This window comes from Siniperca chuatsi, linkage group LG16 (assembly GCF_020085105.1).
Source record: "Siniperca chuatsi isolate FFG_IHB_CAS linkage group LG16, ASM2008510v1, whole genome shotgun sequence".
NCBI lineage: Eukaryota > Metazoa > Chordata > Actinopteri > Centrarchiformes > Sinipercidae > Siniperca > Siniperca chuatsi.
In genome coordinates, this window is record NC_058057.1 from 8,774,051 (window position 1) to 8,794,265 (window position 20,215).

Consider the following 20,215-nt stretch of genomic DNA (forward strand, 5'->3'; position numbering starts at 1 on the left):
ATTTACAGAGACATCAGTTTAAATTATTCAATGCTCCAAAGAAAACTCCTTCAGTATTCAAGAAGAGGTCTGGTATAGATACCAGCAGCACGTACATGTGTTTGTGCGTGTGTCTTTTCTCATTTGCTTGTGTATTCTAAAACCTTCACTCATCACTTACGTCATGTCACAGTGAATAGCGCCATTGTGTGATTGACTTTTTCTTTCCTCTGGGTTTTATACTGTTGAGCAGTCAATAGAGGGAAAATGCTGTTATTATTGTTGGTTTTCTACTCAGTAGAACATTGTGGACCAGAGGAAACACAGCTTGTTCCTCAACCCCCACCCCTTTTGTCCTTTTCTTTTATTTCTCCTCGCTCCTCTCCCAAACGAGCGGAGAAGAAATGACTACGAGGCGGATGCCATGATTATTTTCTTTTAAACAGTGAAGGAAGCAATGCCGCTGCTGTGTTTATCATTTATGTAAGCAGTTAGCCAGATATGGTTACAGCCCTCTGAGCATGCCTTGAAAAGTAAATTAGGGACATTGGGTTGCGCAGGAGCAGAGGGTTGGTTGGGATCAATGCACTGACAGAGAAATTCATCACTAAATCTATCTAAGCAATTACTGATAACAGCATCAAACTGTCTTCAGCTTCCCTCTCCCTTCTGCACTCTTTCTCTCTGTTTGTTTACCATGTTCCTGACTGGCGAACAATGCAGCGACCTTTGCAGACACAATTCTATTACGTAATTTGAGTAATTGCTCTGGATGTGGAAGAGGAGTGTCCGCTGCTCTTCTTGCCTGGCCCACAGCTCTCGTGTCCTTGGATTTAAATGAAATTCTGCGGTATTCATAGAACCTGACAGGGCGAGGTCCGCTCAGAACACAGAGAGAAGAGAGGAGAGGAGAGGGAGAGAAAAGACGAAGAGAAAAGGGGGGATGAATATGAGACGACAGGGAGATGGAGATGAGCATGACAAAAGCAGTGAGCCAGAACCAAGCAGGATGAAAATGCTATAAAAAGAGTCCACCTCTCTACCCCCTGTCCCCCTCATTTTAAGCAGTGCTGAGCACGACATGTACCTCCAGATTGTCCATGTGGCTCTGAAAATGGCCTGTATGGTGAAAGAGCCCTGCAAATTTCCTTTGTGTCTTGTTCCCATATGTAAAGCAGTGCAGTCACAAAGTGCAGGCTACAGGGGTACACAAGAATAAATGGAGGGAGCCTAGATAGTTCTTGCCTTTTTTTCTTCTTCTCTGCCACCTAGAGCCCTGTTGGCTACAATGGAGAAGTGCAGAGAGGGCACGGAGGCTCGACGCTAACAATCGGCATAGGCGAAACTGCGAGAGGCTTTACTGGCAGAAATGTTCACTTTACTTTGTTCAAGTTTCTTCATTTGGACAATGGGTAGAGACAGAGTCAGAGAAGCAGACAATTACTGATATTTGCTGCCAGCTATCAGAGAGGGAGAGACCAAGAGAAACAGAGGGAGAAGCTCCACTCCCACATTGTTAATTAAAAACTCTCTCTCAGCGCTGTGCTCACTGAATAAAAGGCAGTCACACAGTGGTAAAGAACACACACACGACTGTGCTCACCGTTTTCATTTTGATCAAGCTACTCCACAATCAAACAATAAAATTTGGCAATATGATAGTATTTTACTACATTTGTTTTTGTATTGTTTAAGAGATTGCACAATATTCTCTCTATGATCCATAACTATAGAAATTGGATGGGCTGTGGGTTTGCAGGGGGGGATAGATAAAGAGAAGTGCAAGAGGCAAATCAGCAGAGGAAAATAACAGGAAAGCTGATTTCATGCTCGGGGGATTGCATCTCATTTTCTCCCAGCACGGAGGGACAGCATGCGGTCCTTCTTATGGATTTACTGCCACCTGGTGGTGTGTGAGCGCACTGCTGAGTACATGAAACCTCACGGGGACACAGGCTGTCATCAGAGTCAACATCAGAAGATTGGGTCAATCCAAGAGAAGCAAACTAGACCCCTTATCTTGGGCAGACGGTGTCATGTAGACTTTGTGTGTGCACTTTCTGAAATGTAAACTCCAGTGAAGTGTTCCCAAACCAAACTGCCTGTTTGCCTGAATGTGCTTCTTCATCCTTTTCACTTCTCAATATTATTTATTTTCTTACTTCTAGCACAAGAAATGAAATGAAATTGCTTGAAAGAGAACCGAAAGAAAAAGAAAATCAACTACAAAAATCCCATTTACTGTTCAGTTAAGGATGCTATTATACGCTTGGACAGTCCAGTCAATATTGGTGAACATCTATCTCCAAAACCAGCAACAGGAGAACTAAGACTTAAAGTCATGAGATGCAAAATAAGTTACTATCCAAGCTCTTGTGTTTCAAGAAGAAATATGTCTGTGCCGATAGGAAATCAATGAAACCTCCCTCTAAGTCATCCCAGGCAGCACCAGGAGGTGAATTAATGAGGGTTTCTCATCACTAATTAACACATAAACACACAGCTCTCATCACCAAGTGAGAAATGGAGTCGATTACTCGCCCTGCGTGGAAACGATTGCGTCAGATGATCTTTTGTAGAGGGAGAAAAAGAGAGTGAGAAGGAAAAGTGAAAAAAGAAAGAAAGAGAGAAAAAGATTTGAGAGGTATGAAGTCATACACAGTGGCCTGGTCTAACATCAGAAAGGTCTGGGTGATTAGGGGATGTCAGCGCTCACAGAGAGCAGCTCTCCTAACAGCCTCCACCACCTCATTAGTCTGGCCCAGCAGCAGTATGCCCCACTATTAACCGCTAAATGAAAGACCGCCAACCGTGATTACTGAGGGGAAGTCCCCTGTCGTCATGGGGATAAGAGATCCCTACACACACACACACACACACACACACACACACACACACACACACACATAAACTCACACTTCAACTTCTATGATAGCTATTTGAGTGTTTATGAAAAGGCGATTGAGGCAGAAGTGGATATTTTACACATCATCAGTCACAGCCGTTCACTCCGAAGCCCGAAACGTTAAAGCTCGGGACATCAAGCAAACCTGTTAGGACAAATTGCCTGCATTGCAGCAAAAAAACACCCTCAACAATTGCCGCCATCTCTCAGTTGCTTCATTTAAAGATCACATGACGCTTTCAGCTCCACTTTCATGCAGTAAATCTGACAAAGGCTTAATAAGCACATGAGTGAAACAGCCTTAAGTCAAAGATATGGTACTCACTGTTGCAGAGAGTATGGCGTGGCTCCATAGGTGCATCCCAGTAAGGTGTAAGTGTGTGTGTTTGTAGTTTTTATGGGTGTGAAATTGCTGCACGTTATCATAATAATGTCTGTTTTTATACACTTCTATACACAAGTTATGGTTATATGATGCACATGTAATATGGCAGTTTTGTACAGTTGTATGTGTCTGGTGTTGACTGAATGCACATGTGTTTAAGGAGCTCTCCTACCATTTAGTATTGCACGTCCATACATTTAAAGGGACTTTCAAGAGACCAAATTGGTGCAGCAGCAGTTGAGATATCCTGACTATTGCTTCCTATAATGCGTTAAGCTAAAACAAATTTGGATCCTATACTTCCCATAATGCAACTTGACTATTGTAAGACCCTCACTGACTGGTAAATGCCCAATGTCTTTCAAACTCTGTGCCCACAGTTTGTAACACAGGCTTTCTGTTAGAAAAACGCAGTCTCCAAGTTGAAGCCGATATTACTCAAGAGATGTCACTTGAATAGCTCCCTTCAGAGCCACAGGATACATTATGCAACTATTTTACATGCTTTTTAGTACTCCCTGTGACTAACACATTGACTTCGACATGTCAAAATCAGTGGAGTGCTCCTTTAATGCAAATGCAAGGCAAGTACAGGTAAATCTTAAGCCCGTCAGTACTCACGGTCATTGCAGTGAGTCCCCGTGTAAGACGTCATCGAGCAGTCACAAGTAAAGTTCTCCCACTGCTGGATACACACACCCATGTTGGCGCACGAGTCCTCCTGGCAGGTCGTACTTGGGCCTGGAAAAAGGCGGGAGGGAGCGGGAGAAAGAAAGAGATACCACAGGAGCACAGTCAGGGAACAAAAAGAGCTGCTGCTTAGCCTTAACAATGCAGGACTCATGCAGAAGAAATGCACTCTAGAGAGAGATAGATATACATCATGTAGGCCTAGAAGAAAGAACAAGGAGCAAACAGTGCCACCACAGGGAGCCTGATCTGGTGTACAACACGCTTAAAAACAGTCTGGGGAATCCTGTTTCATGCTGGGTAAAGCGGCAATCGCAGAGGCGCCAGGTTTTCACAGGATCAACAGCACGCTTCTCAAGCATTTACTTTCATTACAGTAAAAACTGCTGAACAGGATGCTAGTTTAGTTCTAATCTGCATTTAGAACATACTACAGCAGATGAATTGGACCCCATCTGGGCTGATGTGGTGACACTGTCAACATCCCTTAATTTCCTTCTTTTTGAGAGTGTGTGCAGGTGGACATGCATGCAGTTTTTTTTTTTTTATCATTCCAACACGTAATTTAAAAAAAGTTTTATCAGAGTAAAACTTAGAACGCTGCATTCCCTCTGTGAACAAGCAAGACAAGACATTAAAAAAAAAAAAAGAAGAAGAACCTTTTAACAAATGACTCCTGGATAAAAACTCCATTAAACAATACCCATTTAAAAAATGGTCCTGGCAATTTTCTTTCCAAACATCTCTTTCACTGTGAGAATACACGGTGAACACTAGACAGACAGAATTCACGAAGAGCAGAAGAGAGAAGAAACGTAAAGAGCACTTGAGAACACGTAGCGCATATCCTCGTGTATGCACTTCAGTCAGACAGGAGTTGAGGAGGGTATTCAAAGTCAAACTGGATGTGTGTTTGCTATTCCTCTACACCACACACAGCTCTTACTTTTGAATACTTATACTGAGAGGGAATGCAGATAAGGACAAGCGCACAGCATAGATAACGAGATAAACAATTCCCCCGTCGGAGTCTAGACAGACACGGGGGGAAAACCTTGACAGAAACCCTTCTGATAACCACATAAAATAAAAATAAATAAGTAAATAAGTAAAATTAAATAAACAGTCCAAATAAATGGCAGACAAATGCAAGTAAACAGTGTTTAAGAGCAATTGCCTTGTGCAAGACAATGTGAATAGAAGAAAGACATTTGAAGAGGAAAACAGAGCAAGTTTGCCAGCTGAAAGTGCATTTACTGTGTAATGTATGGTAATGGTGGTCAACCAGGCATCTTCGACACTGTGTGCATACACGCTACTCCTTATTGTTTCAGTGTGAATCTCGTGTTTGCGTGCACACATCGGTGCTCGTGTGTTAGTGTGAGCAATGGAGGATTTCGCTGTGTTTGAGTGTTGCAGCAGGAGGTCGCTCGCTCTCTGAAAAACACTCTCGTCTGGGTAAAGTAGCAAACATGATAGGTTTTAAAAAAAAAAAAAAAAAAAAATGAGAAGGCTAGAGAAAGAGGCCTGATACATCCGCAGCACACTGATGTGCAGTGACAGCCTCTTTCTTCTGTCTGTGCCAGCCTGTAATGTGTCACAACTGGCATTTTCATACGAGAACACAGTACTCCAACAAATTGTCTGCTTTTAGACGCTGCTTTTAGACTATCTACATGACTGCTATATATCTATACTGTATGAACACCACTTATCTGACATGATCTGTCTACTCTCTTCAATTATACTGTGTACTTAAATTCTTTGCAACTGTATCAGATATGACCCTGCACCTAGTCTGATAGTTAGCAGGGGAAAAACATGCTATTAAGACTATTTATATAACTGTTATATACACTTAAATGTGCTGTTAACCATGGCTACATTCACACTGCAGCAGTGCTGTAGTAGGAAATTGCAGTAACCATGCGATAATGATACTTTGTATTCTTTTTCTGGTTGCTGGTCTCAGTTGTTTTGTCTGCCAGTAGTCTCTCTTTTTCTCTTCGTATTCATTTTTCTTTTCAGAGAGCAAGTCACCTCTGCGGCACCAAGGGGACATTATTGCCATGGTGACACCCACGATGCATTGCACACAGCAGGCTTTCAGGCGAGCAGGCCCCCGAGAGGCTGAGTTTAACCCTCTACCTTGCAGGTCGGCTTTGGTGAAACCAACTTTGTTAGCGCAGAAAGAAAATAACAAACAGAACAGAGCAGAGCGGAAAACAAGAGTAAAGGTTAGAGAGGGACCAGCATCGTTAGTGTTCGTAAAACTTGTACAAGTTTGTCACTTTGCCAGAGTGCCACATGGGGAATGCTGTTGATTTGTTAGTGAGGGTTGAGCTCCTGATCCTACATAGTGTTTTTTCTTTGCTTCTTTTTAAAACAGTATTTATGTTTTTGGCTTTAAAAATCATGGCCAAATGTTCTGCTCACAAAGGCTAGTGTGCAGTACTTTGAGCTTTTCTTAAACTTCTGCTGCCCTCTAGAGGTCATATGCAGAGGCCTGCGCCATACACAACAAAATGTATCATGTATTTGAAGAAAATAACATTTTAAATTGGAAAAAGTAATGATTTGTTTAGCACTAACTACGTCCAAATACTTCTGGCATGACAGTATGCTAGATTATCTAATATGGATGGAAACAGCCTCAAGTCAAATCTGATAGTCATTAAAATAACAACAATAAAGAGACATAAAATTAATGATTGTATCGCTGTATATAACACCACATCATCAGCAGCTTATCTGTATTCTGTAATAGTAAAACGCTAGTTTGCGCTAGGATGGAAATTTTAGTTGCTGGAAAAGGAAAAAAGGCAGACGGGTGAGTGTTTGAGTGCAAGTAGCAGCTTGGATTTACCACAAGCATCTTTAAACGTCTCACCTTGTAAAATAATCTACAGTCTAAAAGAATACCTAAACATTTAGGCTTGTTTCCTTCTCTTTTCATACTCATTAACATTATGTATCTTAAGTTGTTATTTAGGTTTTAGTACTTATAGTAATCTTAAAATTTATTGATGCAACATAAAAAAGTTAACAAGCCATTATTAGAGAAACTGAATGACAAATTTTCAGTATTTTTAGCTATGATGTGACAAATGCCTGGCGAAGTAAAAGAAAATAGGTAGGATTTACAATGCCAGCAAATGGCTTTAAGGGCTACTAAAGAGCCTTCTAATTAAATCTCACACGGCAAGTCATCATTCTTATACGCTACAGGCCATCTGTACCTTCACAGCCACGCTCAATCTGCCCGCTGCGGAAAAGGGCGTCGTTGATGAGGTCTGGCAGGCGGCCGTTAAGGTCAACTGAGGCCAAGCAGCCCTGGAAGCCCTCCCGAGAAACCACCAGCTTAGGGAGGTTCTGGTACATGTTGGGTCCCAGACCTCCGATAAACAGGTCACCTGGAGGGAGAGACAGTGAGTACGTTGGTGAGTTTAATAAATATTAGGATTACTAATTACTAAAATTACTAAATAAGAAATATGACTTTACAAATCAGTTACAAAACATAAGAATTTCTTCATTTTCAAGTAAACCTCAGTTCAATTTAAATCTCTTTCTTGTGATGCCAATAACCAAACATGTCTTTAATTTTATTGACACATTTACCGATTGGGATTATGTTTTTTTCTCAGGCCAGATACTGTAACTCAACAGTCCCTTAGGACCATAGCAGTGTGTTTCCGAAAGCCACTGGTTTTCAGTGGTGGGACAAAGCTGTGACTTACAAAACAATGGCTCTCAAGTCATGGAGCTATAAAGTCCCAACTCCTGAGTCCTAAACTTTGTGTTGCTGCCAAACACATCTTTTCCACCTGCTTGCACATGATTGGCTGCTGCCGGATTGATTTAAAGCAGGGCTACTCAAAGACTGTTGTGTAAAATCCATATGCGGATGTTTAATTAAAAATGTTTAGTACATTTGATTTATAGTATATCCTCTGTCAGGAAAATGAAGAGTTGATTTGCTGAAAAACATTTTTTGTAACATAATTTTTAATCTTTGGGCTTGGGGAGGAAATGGAGTCATTCCAATTCAAAATGTCCAAGGAGTCAAGAGCCTTAGGTGTTGAAGTTAAAGTCGACCTGCAAGTTTTTTTTTTTTTTTTGACTTTGTCAGGTCAAAGGATTTTGGAAATTAGATTTATGACTTGGGTCTGACTCAAGCCCAAGTCATGTGTGGGTATACTGCTGGGGATGTGGAGATGCTGTTGGGGTTGTGTGATATTCTTTGTGTGTGTTGTGTGAAAGCAAGGATGTGGTACCTTTGAGGTCGAGGTTCTTGGCTCCATTGACATTCTGGGTGACTGACTTTGCGTCCACCTTGAGCGTGTGCGTGTTGGAAGCGTCTCGCGTGATGACCACATTATGCCACTGGTTATCGTTCAGTGGGTTGTCACTGTTCCCCTTCAACAGACTCGGCCCGTTCCCCAGGTCAAACACATAGTGGATAAACCTGGCAGAGAAGAAGCACAGCAGATGAACACATCAGGGTTTGTTAGTGAATATTTGTGTGTGTGTGTGGTTGCAATACGTCTCTTTTTTTATCTTCCCGCACTGATTCATCTTATTGGAAAAATCAGCTCACGCTGCTCTGGCACAAGCTTACAGTTTGGATCAATAGTTTGGTCAGCACTGTTAAATTAAGAAACCAACTATACCCACATCAGCGCTGCTATTTTAAATGTAATAATCGTGACTGGACAACAGCCCTGGAATAAAACATCAACATGCTGGCATCATCACTGTCCCACTCACCCTTTGACAAGCTCTACAGCGATAAAGTCGTTCCCGTCTCCGCTGTTGAAGATGATAAAACCATCAGGCGAGGTGGTTTTGAACTGAAAGAAGAGGTGCATTGTGGTATAGGCCTGCAGAGTAGCCAAGCCCAGGTAGCTGCCCTTGGTCTTGAAGGTCACGGGGTCAGCAATGATGAAGCGCATCCCAAAGCGGGCGTTTAGCTCGCAGAAGTCGATGTCCCCGTTCTTGCACATGTCGATGTACTGCATACCGTTGAACTTAAGGCTCTGTGGGGAGAGTTGTTGAGAGAGGGTGTTGTTATATATAAATTGTGAAGCACACTTTAACTTAATTGAACCCAGATTGCCATGGTAACATAGTACGCCTATTTGCCAAATGACCAACCTACAACATTGCGTTTTAAATAAAGTCATAGTCATACCGAGTCAAAGGAAATGATCATAATAAACATATTTTAAGGCACAGAGGATTATCTTGATAATAATCCGTGCATGTACTGTACCTTTCATTTGCAAAATAAGAAACATTCTCACAAATACTTCTCAAAGCCACCTGTTGAATATGATGATCTGTTCTGTGGCTAAGACGATAAATAATACAAACCCTCCTTAATTTATCAGTGACTGACAGTTGTGAAAATGATGCATCTGAAGGTATTGTACTTTATACCTGGAGATGCCCAATAAAGGAGGAGGGAGCAGACGAGACAAAGCGTCTCTCGGTCAAGATGCCCGTCTCCACATTGTTGAACTCTAGACGGGTGTGGTCGCCCGCCATTTGACCTGAGACGGAGGAGGGAAGAGAAAGGAGAAGAAGCCGAGGGATGAAGGGGTGGAAGAGGAGGAAGGACACTGCAACCAATCCATAACCCTGCCCACGGCCCAATTTAACTCTGTGTCATGCTGATGTAATAACGTTGACTCATTAAAAAAGAAAATGGTGAAATCACAGAGCAATAAACTGTTACATTAGGTGAGTATTACTATATTGTTAATTATCAGACACAAGGCAGTCAGTGTCCAATATTGTAATTATTTATACTTGAAATAATCGATACTACACACCTGTTTCGTTTAAGAAGCACAACATGAAGAAATTCTAACACCACGTTCCACACAAGTAATCAGTATTTGTATCTCCCTTATGAAATCTAACAGAATATAGTACTAAATATAGAGATTAGAACTGTCTTCACCCCCCAAAAAAAGGAAAAATTATATGATCATGCATATCATGGATATTAAAATATCAAGCAAACGGTTCACAAGAGTAATACCTTCGGCCATGTCGTCATCCACAGTGAGTTTGAAGTTTTTACCGCGGCGGATCACTCGTACTGAGTGCCACTCATTGTCATTGAGCTTTTGTCCGGCATAAAGAACCTCAGGGCCCTTGCCTGAAGAGGAGGGTTAGTTAGTCAAGGGACGGGGCAAGCACAAGCACAAGCACAAACCAAATCCTTGTTGTCACAACAAATGCAATAGACTGGAAACATTAAGCAGGAAAAGGCTTTTCAATTTTGAATTAATACAGATCATTTTTTATAATATGTGCAGTCCAAAACATTTCTCAGATTAAAATAAGATCTTTATCATTTGGAGATAGTAGTCTTACTTTCCGAACAAAAAATTGGTTTCGGTTGGACAACAGAGGAAAACAATACAACAAATCACAAATGACAGCAAACTAAAAGAAAACATTTGCTGTTACTCATACAAGGACTCCAAAGCTGTGACTGTAACTGTCTCTCTCTCTCCCTTGTTTATATTCCATTAGTTTATAGTTTTACATGATCCTTCCAAGTTATACCTTGACTTAAATACCCTGTTTCAACAGGATTTCTGTTTAATTACAGAAGGTAGATGATCACAAATTGTACTGCAGTTTCATTGTGGCTCTCATTACAATAGGCCTGTAGAGATTGTGTAAGATATTCTTATAACCAACCACTAGAGGGCAACGCAGCCCCATTGAGTTTATCTAAAGGCCAGAGCCGCTCATTCAGAATCCTGAATCTGCTGAATAATGTTGAACACAGGTTTTAAATCCAAATAAGCAGTGTTCTTTAGTCAGTGAAAGTGATTTGTACACCAGATTTAGGATTTTAATTTGGTGACTAAACTCCTGTTGTTCATTGCTGACCCAGCTCTGTAGACAAATGCTAGTGCACTGCATGTAGTATATGAAGAAGGCAATATGAAGCAATGTTTGCTTTCACCTGTGCAAGAATTCAACGTTTTCAAGCCTTTGGATCTTTTGGATGCGACCGATTAATCCAATCAGGTTACAAATTTAAGAAAGTCTACTCCTTGTGACTTTCAATCAAGAATTCAAAATTCACTGAGCCACTTTTTTTTAATGAACACATGTGATCAGTAGTATATTATGTCCAACTAATTAATTAAAGAGAAAACTTAACTTGATTAACTGTAATATTTACTGAAAAATTGACTTTAAATGACTGACTTTAGAGATATTAATTTGCAGTGACACTATGCAAAACCAAATTAATTAAATCCTAAATTAAGAACATTTCCTTCAGAATTTGAATTTGCAGCACGTGTGTGTGCATGCATGTGTACTGGATAATTACTTAATACTTGACAATAATCAAGCTAATCAATAGAAACAGAGGTCTACAATCTGTTTCTTCAGTACATATACACACACACACACTCCCTCACACACATACCTGAACCCCCTTTTAAGTCTTTGTTCTCTGTTTCGCTCCCTCTTGATCTCTCTCTCTCTCTCTCTACAAGGCTGTGAGCACTTTTGAAAATAATGAAAAATAAGAGTCCCTTTCATGAGTAAGAGCATGTCTGCTAACACCATCTATGTATCACATTATAGGCCTATATATTGCAGTATGTGTTCACATAAAGAAGGCAAGAAAACAAAGCAAGTGAGACACACAGCAATATATTACAGTAAAATTGGGAAAACAATATAGCCCATAGAGTCTAAAACCGCAAATGTTTAGTAAGTAGCTATAGGCATACAGGGAGAGATTAAGAACTAGTTGCCTGAATCAATTTGAAAAATGGGCCATTTAAAATATATAGAGTACATTAAGTGAGATTTGCATAACTTTGATCTCTGGCTATTACTTGTTTCCCTCTTATCTGAGAAATCCTCTTATCAGTCAGTTCAGTGCATTCATACATTTCTTCTCTTAACATCTAGCACACAGGCTATAATCAAACAATGATTGAAGGAAGAAGGCTGCAGAAGAAGAATGTTGACTTACTGGTGTTACAGTTTATCCTGACACAGTCTAGATGGGGAGGGGAGAATAAGTGACAGATGAAATCGCATCCTTCAAGGTTACAGCTGCAGACATCCAAGAACAAGAAAAACCACCTTCCGGGGACGGTCACATGACCCCGGCAGCCATTTTAGCCTGGTTGGCTACTGATGGTCAATATTACTATATTGATACTGGAAATCCAATTTAATCCCAATCCAATTCTTTTAATTACTTATAACGTTGTAGCCAATAATATTGTACCAATACTGGTCAATATTACTGTACTGTGTTAATTTCTTTGGTTTGATTTGAAACTTTCAAGTCTTTATAGGTATGCTAATGGTATCATGTGAGTATTATTTTCCAAAAAGCATTTGTGGAGTTTAGCTACATGTTGAATCATTAAATTTCAAAATGGTCACTTGCAATTCAGTGGCCACATCGATTTTGCAACCCAGCAACTAGAGCCAAAATATTTTACTAGTAGCCCACTACATACTGTACAATCGAGCAATTTAATTTCATTTGTCATTAAAACAGAGTCTTTTCACGTGTCTCTTACTAAAATCTCCATCTAAGGGAGAGTATTGAACCTGTGTTTGGCAGGTGCAGGTTGAAATCCATGTGACCAGGCTGGTCATGTGCCGTCAACCGCAACAGAAAAGTGGGAACAAACAGCCTCGAGCCACGCAGCACCAACACCGTACAGAGGCCTAAAGCCCCCCTCTCAGAGGGTCCTATGTAAGTTAGTGGAAATAGTTCTGTGCATTAAATGGATTTTTGTTGATGAATTTTGTTTTCATTTAGATTTCAAAGGTAAACCTCTCTCTTTTGAATGCTTGGAAAAAGACCACATTGCACATTAAAAACATGAAATATGGACTACAGATGTTCCATGTTTTTAGCAGCTGCGGTAGCCCAGTACATTACATTCTATAATAAATGAGTTAGAGTCAGATATATTGTACACATATGTTTTATGTTGAGAGTATCTATTCTAGGTTCACTGGTATAAAGGCCTGCACTCTACTTAAATGTAGCACTCGTGCCACCATCTGCAGGCGCGCAGGGTGCTGTGGCATCGGGCTGTTTGCCAGACGGGCCGCAGGCTTGGGGCCTTTGAAGGGGTGAGTGCCATCTTTGAACAAGGCATGGGAGATGCCAGCTAGACCAAGGGTTACTAATGAACAGAGAGAAACATGAACCTGCTATCATGAGAAAAAAAAAAAAAAAAAGACCACAGGAACAGATAGACCCACATGATAAAATGTCAGTCACTAAAATGTACAAAAGCTTACCTGCAGTTCTGAATAGATGGCGTATATTTTAGAGCATAATCTAAAATGTTGCTCTCTGAATGAGGACAGTGCCATCTATTAAAGTCATTCAAAAAGCGAAATGCTGTGCCTTTGGAAAAATCTATTTGTACACAATAATGAGCGTGACTAAAATGATCTATGATCTGTTCAAAAGATGTGCTGCAGAGCGTGGATAACTTTGTTAAGTGTTAGACTGATGGATATAAAAATCTACAAAGACATCTAAGCATCAAGGCAGAAAAACTTACAGTCCAGGCAAGTCAAAAACAATACATGCAACTACAAAGACATACTACAAAAACTGGTTTAGTATGTGTTAGGTCTGATATCAAGTCTGGACCATAAAGAAAATGTACAAAAAAAAAAAAGAAAACACAAAAACAGTAAGGCCTCCTCTTGAACTCGAGGGGAGGTGAGCCAACAGGGACGGTTTATACGATACCTAGGTTGACCGTCAGTTTGACTCTCCCGCTGTCCAGCTCGAGCCTCAACGTATCCGCTGACTCGCGGGACGTGGCGGCCATGAGCAGGCCGAACGCCCGCTGGGACATGAAGCGGAGGGAGACGTCTTCAGCCTCCGTGTGCATGACGTTTGGAATCACGACTTTCATGTACATGCTGCCATCGTACGACAGGATTGATGCCTCTGTGAGGAAAAAACGTAACATTTTTGAGTCCCATTTTATTTAACATACAGTAAGCTCTCAAGTACGCGGTAACAAAAGTAATGTGGGGAAGGAGAGGCTGTGTCCATTTGTGTGTGTGCGTACAATGCATATGCTTCACCTCCTTCTGACAGCTTTGTTTATGCTACCGAAGCCTCCGATCAGATAAAAGAGAGTGTGTGCTATGAAAGCAAATACACACTCTCGGTGAAGAAAAGTGAACCCAATTTAAAGTTGGAACATGCATGCATGTCCCTTATATTTTGTCAATGGGAAAACACACACATACATATCCCAGATGCCCGGTTGCAGCTGTATTCATCATCCATCGAGTGACAGGCGAGTGCCTGGGAGCTCAGGCTGAGACGCACACACACTGCTCAGTGTGCAGAAAATTAAATCATCATGCTACTTCCTCCTCTCCCTGGCAACTCCCCTCTATAAATGCCGGTTGGTTTTTTTTAATCGTGAAATCTTTTCAGAAGTGGAATATGTACAACCACAGTATAACAACCTGTCTTGTAGTTAAATTGGGACAATAAGAACATATAGGTCATGGTGGTTCGGAGGCTGCTGGGCCGGAATATTCTGTTCCCTTTTTATGAGTTCGAAAAGGGGGAGGAAGCCAGAGCGAGTGTGGCGAAGAAAGAGGAAGACTGTCAGCAGACTGGAAGCCTCTTGGGGAGAGAGAGAGACAAATTAAAAAGGGTATCCAACCATGACATACCTGTTTTGACACCTCAGCTTTTTAAAAGAAAAAATAGCCCTGTGGCCTCAGAAATGCACCACCATTTGGCTGCATGTAGGGAACTGCTGAGGCTGTAGGTGAGGGGTTTCAGAGCATCACACGAGAGAGGGGCTGTACCTGTAAACGATGCAATGTCGCATGTCACGTAACGCATGCTGTTGATTTGTTTTTTATTTTTAGCATTTTTTACATGAGGTCTACTGAATAGCGTCATTTCCAATTTGATTTATGTAGAAAAATGCAACTAGAACTATGCAAACAGTCATGCATTATAAGGAATATTGGATTGGATTTTGCTTCACTTAAATGTCAAAATTCATGTGATATGTTGCAAAATTCATATATATAGATCACTGAACCATTCGTCTCGCCAAGCAGTGCACTGCTGTAAAAATCCCACATTCATCTGTGTTGCTTTTGGGGCTGTTGTAAAATCCATTCTATGAACAAGCTGTCGACTGTGTGGGTACCGTAGCCTGGAGGATAATGAAACCTTGGCTCACCATTGTTCTACTCAATTTTAAATTGCACAGGCTCTCTCCCTCTTTGTGTCTCCTTCGCTCTCACACACACACACATAAAAAAAAAAACATCGTCACACATCCACACATGCATGCGAACCAGCCTGTCCATAGACAGATCCCCTAAGTGACAGAGGCAAGTATTGATTTGTGAGCCAGGTCAGGTCCCAGGCTCACACTAGAGGAAAAAACAAAAACTAAACATGGTGAGATTCAATCTGGAGCTCAGAAAACACAAAGAGACAAGGAAGGACGTGAAAAGTGCCCTATAAAACTGTGATGTCCACTGTGGAGTTTAAGCAGGATTGGCAAGGCGCCCAAGGAAAAACTATTTCTGAAAATTGGTTCAAATATTTGTAGCTATGAGTATTTGACATTGGGATTGAAACATTCTTAAAAGTGGACATGTCACATGTTACTGGCTCTCAAGTACATTACTGTATACAACTATAATTGTAACATCTAAAACAGACTTATTTTGGAATTAAATGAAATGTCTCGTTATTTGTCGCAGTCTTTATTGCCCCACTGTATGGAATAATAAACCACTGGGCGCCACTGGAAGCCAACAGGTGGCAGAAATACACTAGAGTAAAACAGCAGTGACATGGAGTATCATAAGTTATGGGCATCCCACCCTAATACATGTAAATAAGATTAAACAAGTGTCTACGTCCATGCTAGCAGCTCTGTGAGGCTGTACTTAGGCCTTGAGCTAAATGCTAACATTAGCATTCTGACAATGAAAATGTTAACATGCTGATTTTTTAGCAGGTATACTGAACACCATCTTAGTTTAGCGTGTTAGCATGCTAACATTTGCACTAAACAAAAAATACAGCTGAGGCTAAACATCTGTTAAAAACGTGTTAAAAGGACAATTATTTAGCTTTTTGACTTTAATAACTGAAGGAATTCTTTTTCATTTTGACATGAAAACAGAAAACAAAGTGAAGAAGTGTATTGCATTTCAATGTTGTGCAGCAGAGGACAGCATAGACCTGCCAATACTAAATGAAAAGCACTATCATTAGTTTTCATGGGGAGCAGCAAGAGACCATTTTGTTTTTTGAGATGGCGACGCATCGTACACGGCAAAATGAAAATCAACTGTCCAATCACTGCTTGGGTGCTGAACCATCGGCGGAGGAATGCAATCCATCCAATGGTTGTCATGTACTCAAAATCACAAATGTCAACCTCATGGTGGCGCTAGAGGAAAAGTCAGGGAATCACCGAATTCATCCTCTGTAGACCATGAATATCTGTAAAAAAAAAAAATTCATCCATCCAACAGTTGTTGAGACCAACCCATCACCTAACACTGCCATCCATAGAGCCACTCTGCTAGCATGGCTAATAAAAAAGCTTCCGTTAAGCTTAACTTCCAAATGATCTTGTTTCTTTGCTGTGGTGCCAGTGATAGTGATGCATTTTTGATGTCTTTTGTTCATCCAAACAGTTCCAAGATAGGGCTCTTACATTATTGAGTACACCTTCAGTCTCTCTCTTCAACTGCTAACATAAACAAATTTTGACTGAACTGTCACGCAAGTCTGTTGTGGGATAGATTTCCCCCTTTAAACAGCTTTAGCTATTCACAGTTGAAAAACGTCCTCAACCTGTCTGAAGAGGCTGCATAAATACCTTCCTAACCAGTCTGCCAATATGCTTGACTGCTCCACAGTCAACACTGTGCTGTGGCTTTTTAAGCAAGCAACAACATAATAGCAGCAAATTTTAGAGGTCTGTTTTGGTGCACAGCATCCTTTTTGGGGCAATGTAGTCCCCATCATGTCTGAATGTCATCAATCAATCTCAGCTGGGACTGGCTGTGTTGTAGTCAAATGCCTTTTTATTGTCTGAGAGAAGAGAGGGAAGTCTTTGGTTGACTGCAGCTCAGTGTATATTATCCCCACTGCATGTCTCTCTCCGCATTGAGTGGCAGAAAACCAAAATCGAGAAGGCTCAGTTTATTTTGAGGATGTCCAACCGTTTCATTTAGAACCGCTGAGGGAAGGTTAAAGAGAAAAGGAAAATCTCTTCAAATTCAAACTTCTAATAACTGATGCCCAGCACCAAACGGCAGATAGACAGTAGAGCATCTAGCAGCTTAGGAGACATATTGTGAATATTGGACTTGGATTCATCAGATGGACAGAAACACGACTCCAAATCAATGCTAATGTTGCTCTGCTGGATGTGTAAATAGACACACATCGTTCTCTGTCTCTCTTCTATATAAACTTCTTAAGGTGATAATGTGTCAGTGTTGTGTTTACAGCTTGTTGTGCTGCCCTCAAGTGGCCAAGTGGCAATTGCTGAGGTCTGGGAACACAACAGCATCGCTACAACCAAGACCGCAGAGGCTCAGGCAGGTTCTAGACAAGCCAACAGGTTGACTGATTATCGACATCATTTTATTTGGAGGTAAAACTGAAAGTGAGCTCAGTCATGAAGTTGGTAATAATCTCTTGTTGTGCGCATCCACAACAACACAGTAAGTACAGCAGGTCAAAGGTTTGTTTAAAAGTTTTTTTTTGTTATTTTGTGAATTTATGTTAAGTTATATGTCTAACTCGGGTATCACAGTAACATCAGCATCATGTAAAGCTTAATCACAGCTCCTGAAGCGATGTCAGAGCTGTAAAGAAGTGAAAGCAGACAACAGAGCCAAACATAATTTCACATTTGTCAGGCTCTGCATAAGTGAAAACTGCTGCCTTGATTATAGTCATTCATGCCCGATGTAAAGCTAATAACGGGCCTCAGCAAGATACTGCAGGTGATTGCACACCATGCAACCACTGTGTGTATGTGTGTGTGTGTGTCTAGATTTGCATGCATGCACAACGCGACATCTATGCACCTACAGTGTGTGCTGCTCTGTAACTTGGTGTTTCTTGAGAGAGATATCAGCAGCAATGAGGATGTCATTTCAGATGGTAATTAAGCTGCTACTTGTCAGTCTGTGTGTGTGTGTGTGTGTGTGTGTGTGTGTGCGCTTGTGTGTGTGTTTTCCAGCAAGCCCCGCTCTTTACATAATTAGCAGTCCAATTGAAGCAGAAGATGGAGGAGGAGGAAAGCTATTAAGTGAGAGGCTTCACAAATATTCAGTGTATGGGGGGGGGGTACGCTTGTCAAATCTCTTCTGCACACACACAAACACACACAGACACACACTTTAGTCCTGTTCATACTCTGAAATCTGTTTTCTTTCTCTCCGTTTTTCCTCTCTCAGTTCCCATTATTTACTTGCCTTGGCTATAACTGTGTAGGATTATCTAATCTTTTTTTTTTCTCCCTAACAGAGTGACAAGTCTTTGTTTTCATAAACAAACCAACAAGGGCCTTGACTGTCATTGTGGTGTTTCATGTGAATGCCTGTCAACCCTTCTGCTACACACACACACACACACATTTTAGAGTCTGCTGTCAACAATCTTTAAAGTTCAAAAATCATATCCTCATCCTGACAGCAAGGATAAGGACAGTGATAATGAATCTTACAGGCACTAAGTGTGTCTTAGTCTCCTTTTTGTGTGTATATATACAGTGTGTTTATGTGTGTGTGTGTGTGTGTGTGTGTGTGTGTGTGTCTGTGTGTGTACAGTGTTTGTGTACTATGTGTATAGACACTGAGGCAGTAGGAAATGCCTGCACTTGACAGAAGAGGCTCTTGGCTGTGGACGTTATCCACAGTAATCCTCACCACGTGATTCACTCTGGAGACACACAGGCAAGCGCACACATGCACTTACACACACACACAAATTAAGTGCTGCTACAACACAGAAACATCAGACCGACCAAAAACATCCCAACAGACTACACTGTATTTTTAAAGGCATACTCCAGTCGAATAATCCAAACCCCTTGTGAAATAAAAACACTTAGAGTAAATAAGACCCTGAGTAATACATTTTAAATACAGGGGGAAAACACATTTATAACAGTGTATGCATTAGACAGGAAACATTAGTAGTCACATGTCCACACAGCTTCATTCATTCATTAGCATCTCTTAGTCTGTTGTTACAGTAAGTGGAAAAATATATCGGAAGCAGAGGGACTTCAATTCCCCTCTTTCCTGTTTAAATGGACTGTTTAAGTATGCCTGACAGTGGGAGAGCCAATATTTGTATGCCCCAAAAGCACAAAATGACCTTAAAATATCACTAAGGGTTTTAAAGGGCTGTTGATTGGACTGCTGAGTCAATGATTACTTAACCTAGTGCTGACATTAATAAATTGTATAGGTTGTTTTCAATGTCAAAATTTCCATTTCCCATGGCAACTGTTTACACATCCAGCATACACAAAGCAACATCAGCAGCCACATGATTGATGTAAATCCAAAACTCTATTTCCTTTTAAGTCTGTTTTGGTCTCCATCAACTCCTGAGAAAAATATCTGCCTGCTGTGTGGCACTGGCTAGCACACAGTTTATCAGAACCTTCTTGGTGAAAATGGCTGCCTGCTGCTAGAAACAGGGTTGATAGTGGAATGTGCCAGCCATAAAGCAGAAACAGGCTAAATGACTATGTAGCTTGTTCAGAAATTTTGGTTCGGTAATTTTGTATTGAGAGAAGTGTATGATTTATGAGCTACTGCATGGCTTAAGCCTACATCTTTCAGTCATTGTTATGATATGTTTTTGACATTTACTCATTATCTTTTGGCTGTTTAAGTACTTGGGTGCATTGCTGTTTTGAGTTTTCATATATTTAAGTCCTATATACCAGTTAATTCAATTAAAAAGAGGCTGGAAAGCTCTGTAGAGCTGTGGAACTGCAGAGTTGGAAGATAATTCTCTGTTGGTTCATGTCTACTAGTGAGCTCTTTTATATTACACACAGTCATTTGATCCATTGTTAAAGTATTGATAGGTTGAGTTAAGACAAGTAAACTAATGTACAGCCATGTGGTTTGATAACATGGTCACAAGCAAGAGCAGTCTGTGTTCACCAGGAGTGAAA

General features: G+C 40.8%; 1 protein-coding gene across 13 annotated transcripts in view; it reads right to left on the bottom strand.

Annotated features, from left to right (window-relative positions):
* nrxn3b (neurexin 3b) overlaps window positions 1-20,215 on the bottom strand; it is a 280,052-nt gene that overhangs the window by 154,845 nt on the left and 104,992 nt on the right. For 8 of the 13 annotated variants that reach the window (XM_044168842.1, XM_044168845.1, XM_044168835.1 and 5 more), the window contains 9 exons: window positions 13,744-13,947; window positions 11,983-12,009; window positions 10,009-10,128; window positions 9,402-9,514; window positions 8,730-8,998; window positions 8,237-8,427; window positions 7,199-7,372; window positions 6,108-6,134; window positions 3,891-4,010 (listed from right to left, as the gene is read on the bottom strand). In XM_044168842.1, the coding sequence (XP_044024777.1) occupies window positions 3,891-4,010; window positions 6,108-6,134; window positions 7,199-7,372; window positions 8,237-8,427; window positions 8,730-8,998; window positions 9,402-9,514; window positions 10,009-10,128; window positions 11,983-12,009; window positions 13,744-13,947 (1,245 nt within the window). The remainder of the gene's footprint in view (window positions 1-3,890; window positions 4,011-6,107; window positions 6,135-7,198; window positions 7,373-8,236; window positions 8,428-8,729; window positions 8,999-9,401; window positions 9,515-10,008; window positions 10,129-11,982; window positions 12,010-13,743; window positions 13,948-20,215) is intronic. The other 5 variants (XM_044168844.1, XM_044168838.1, XM_044168841.1 and 2 more) reach the window with 3 other exon arrangements.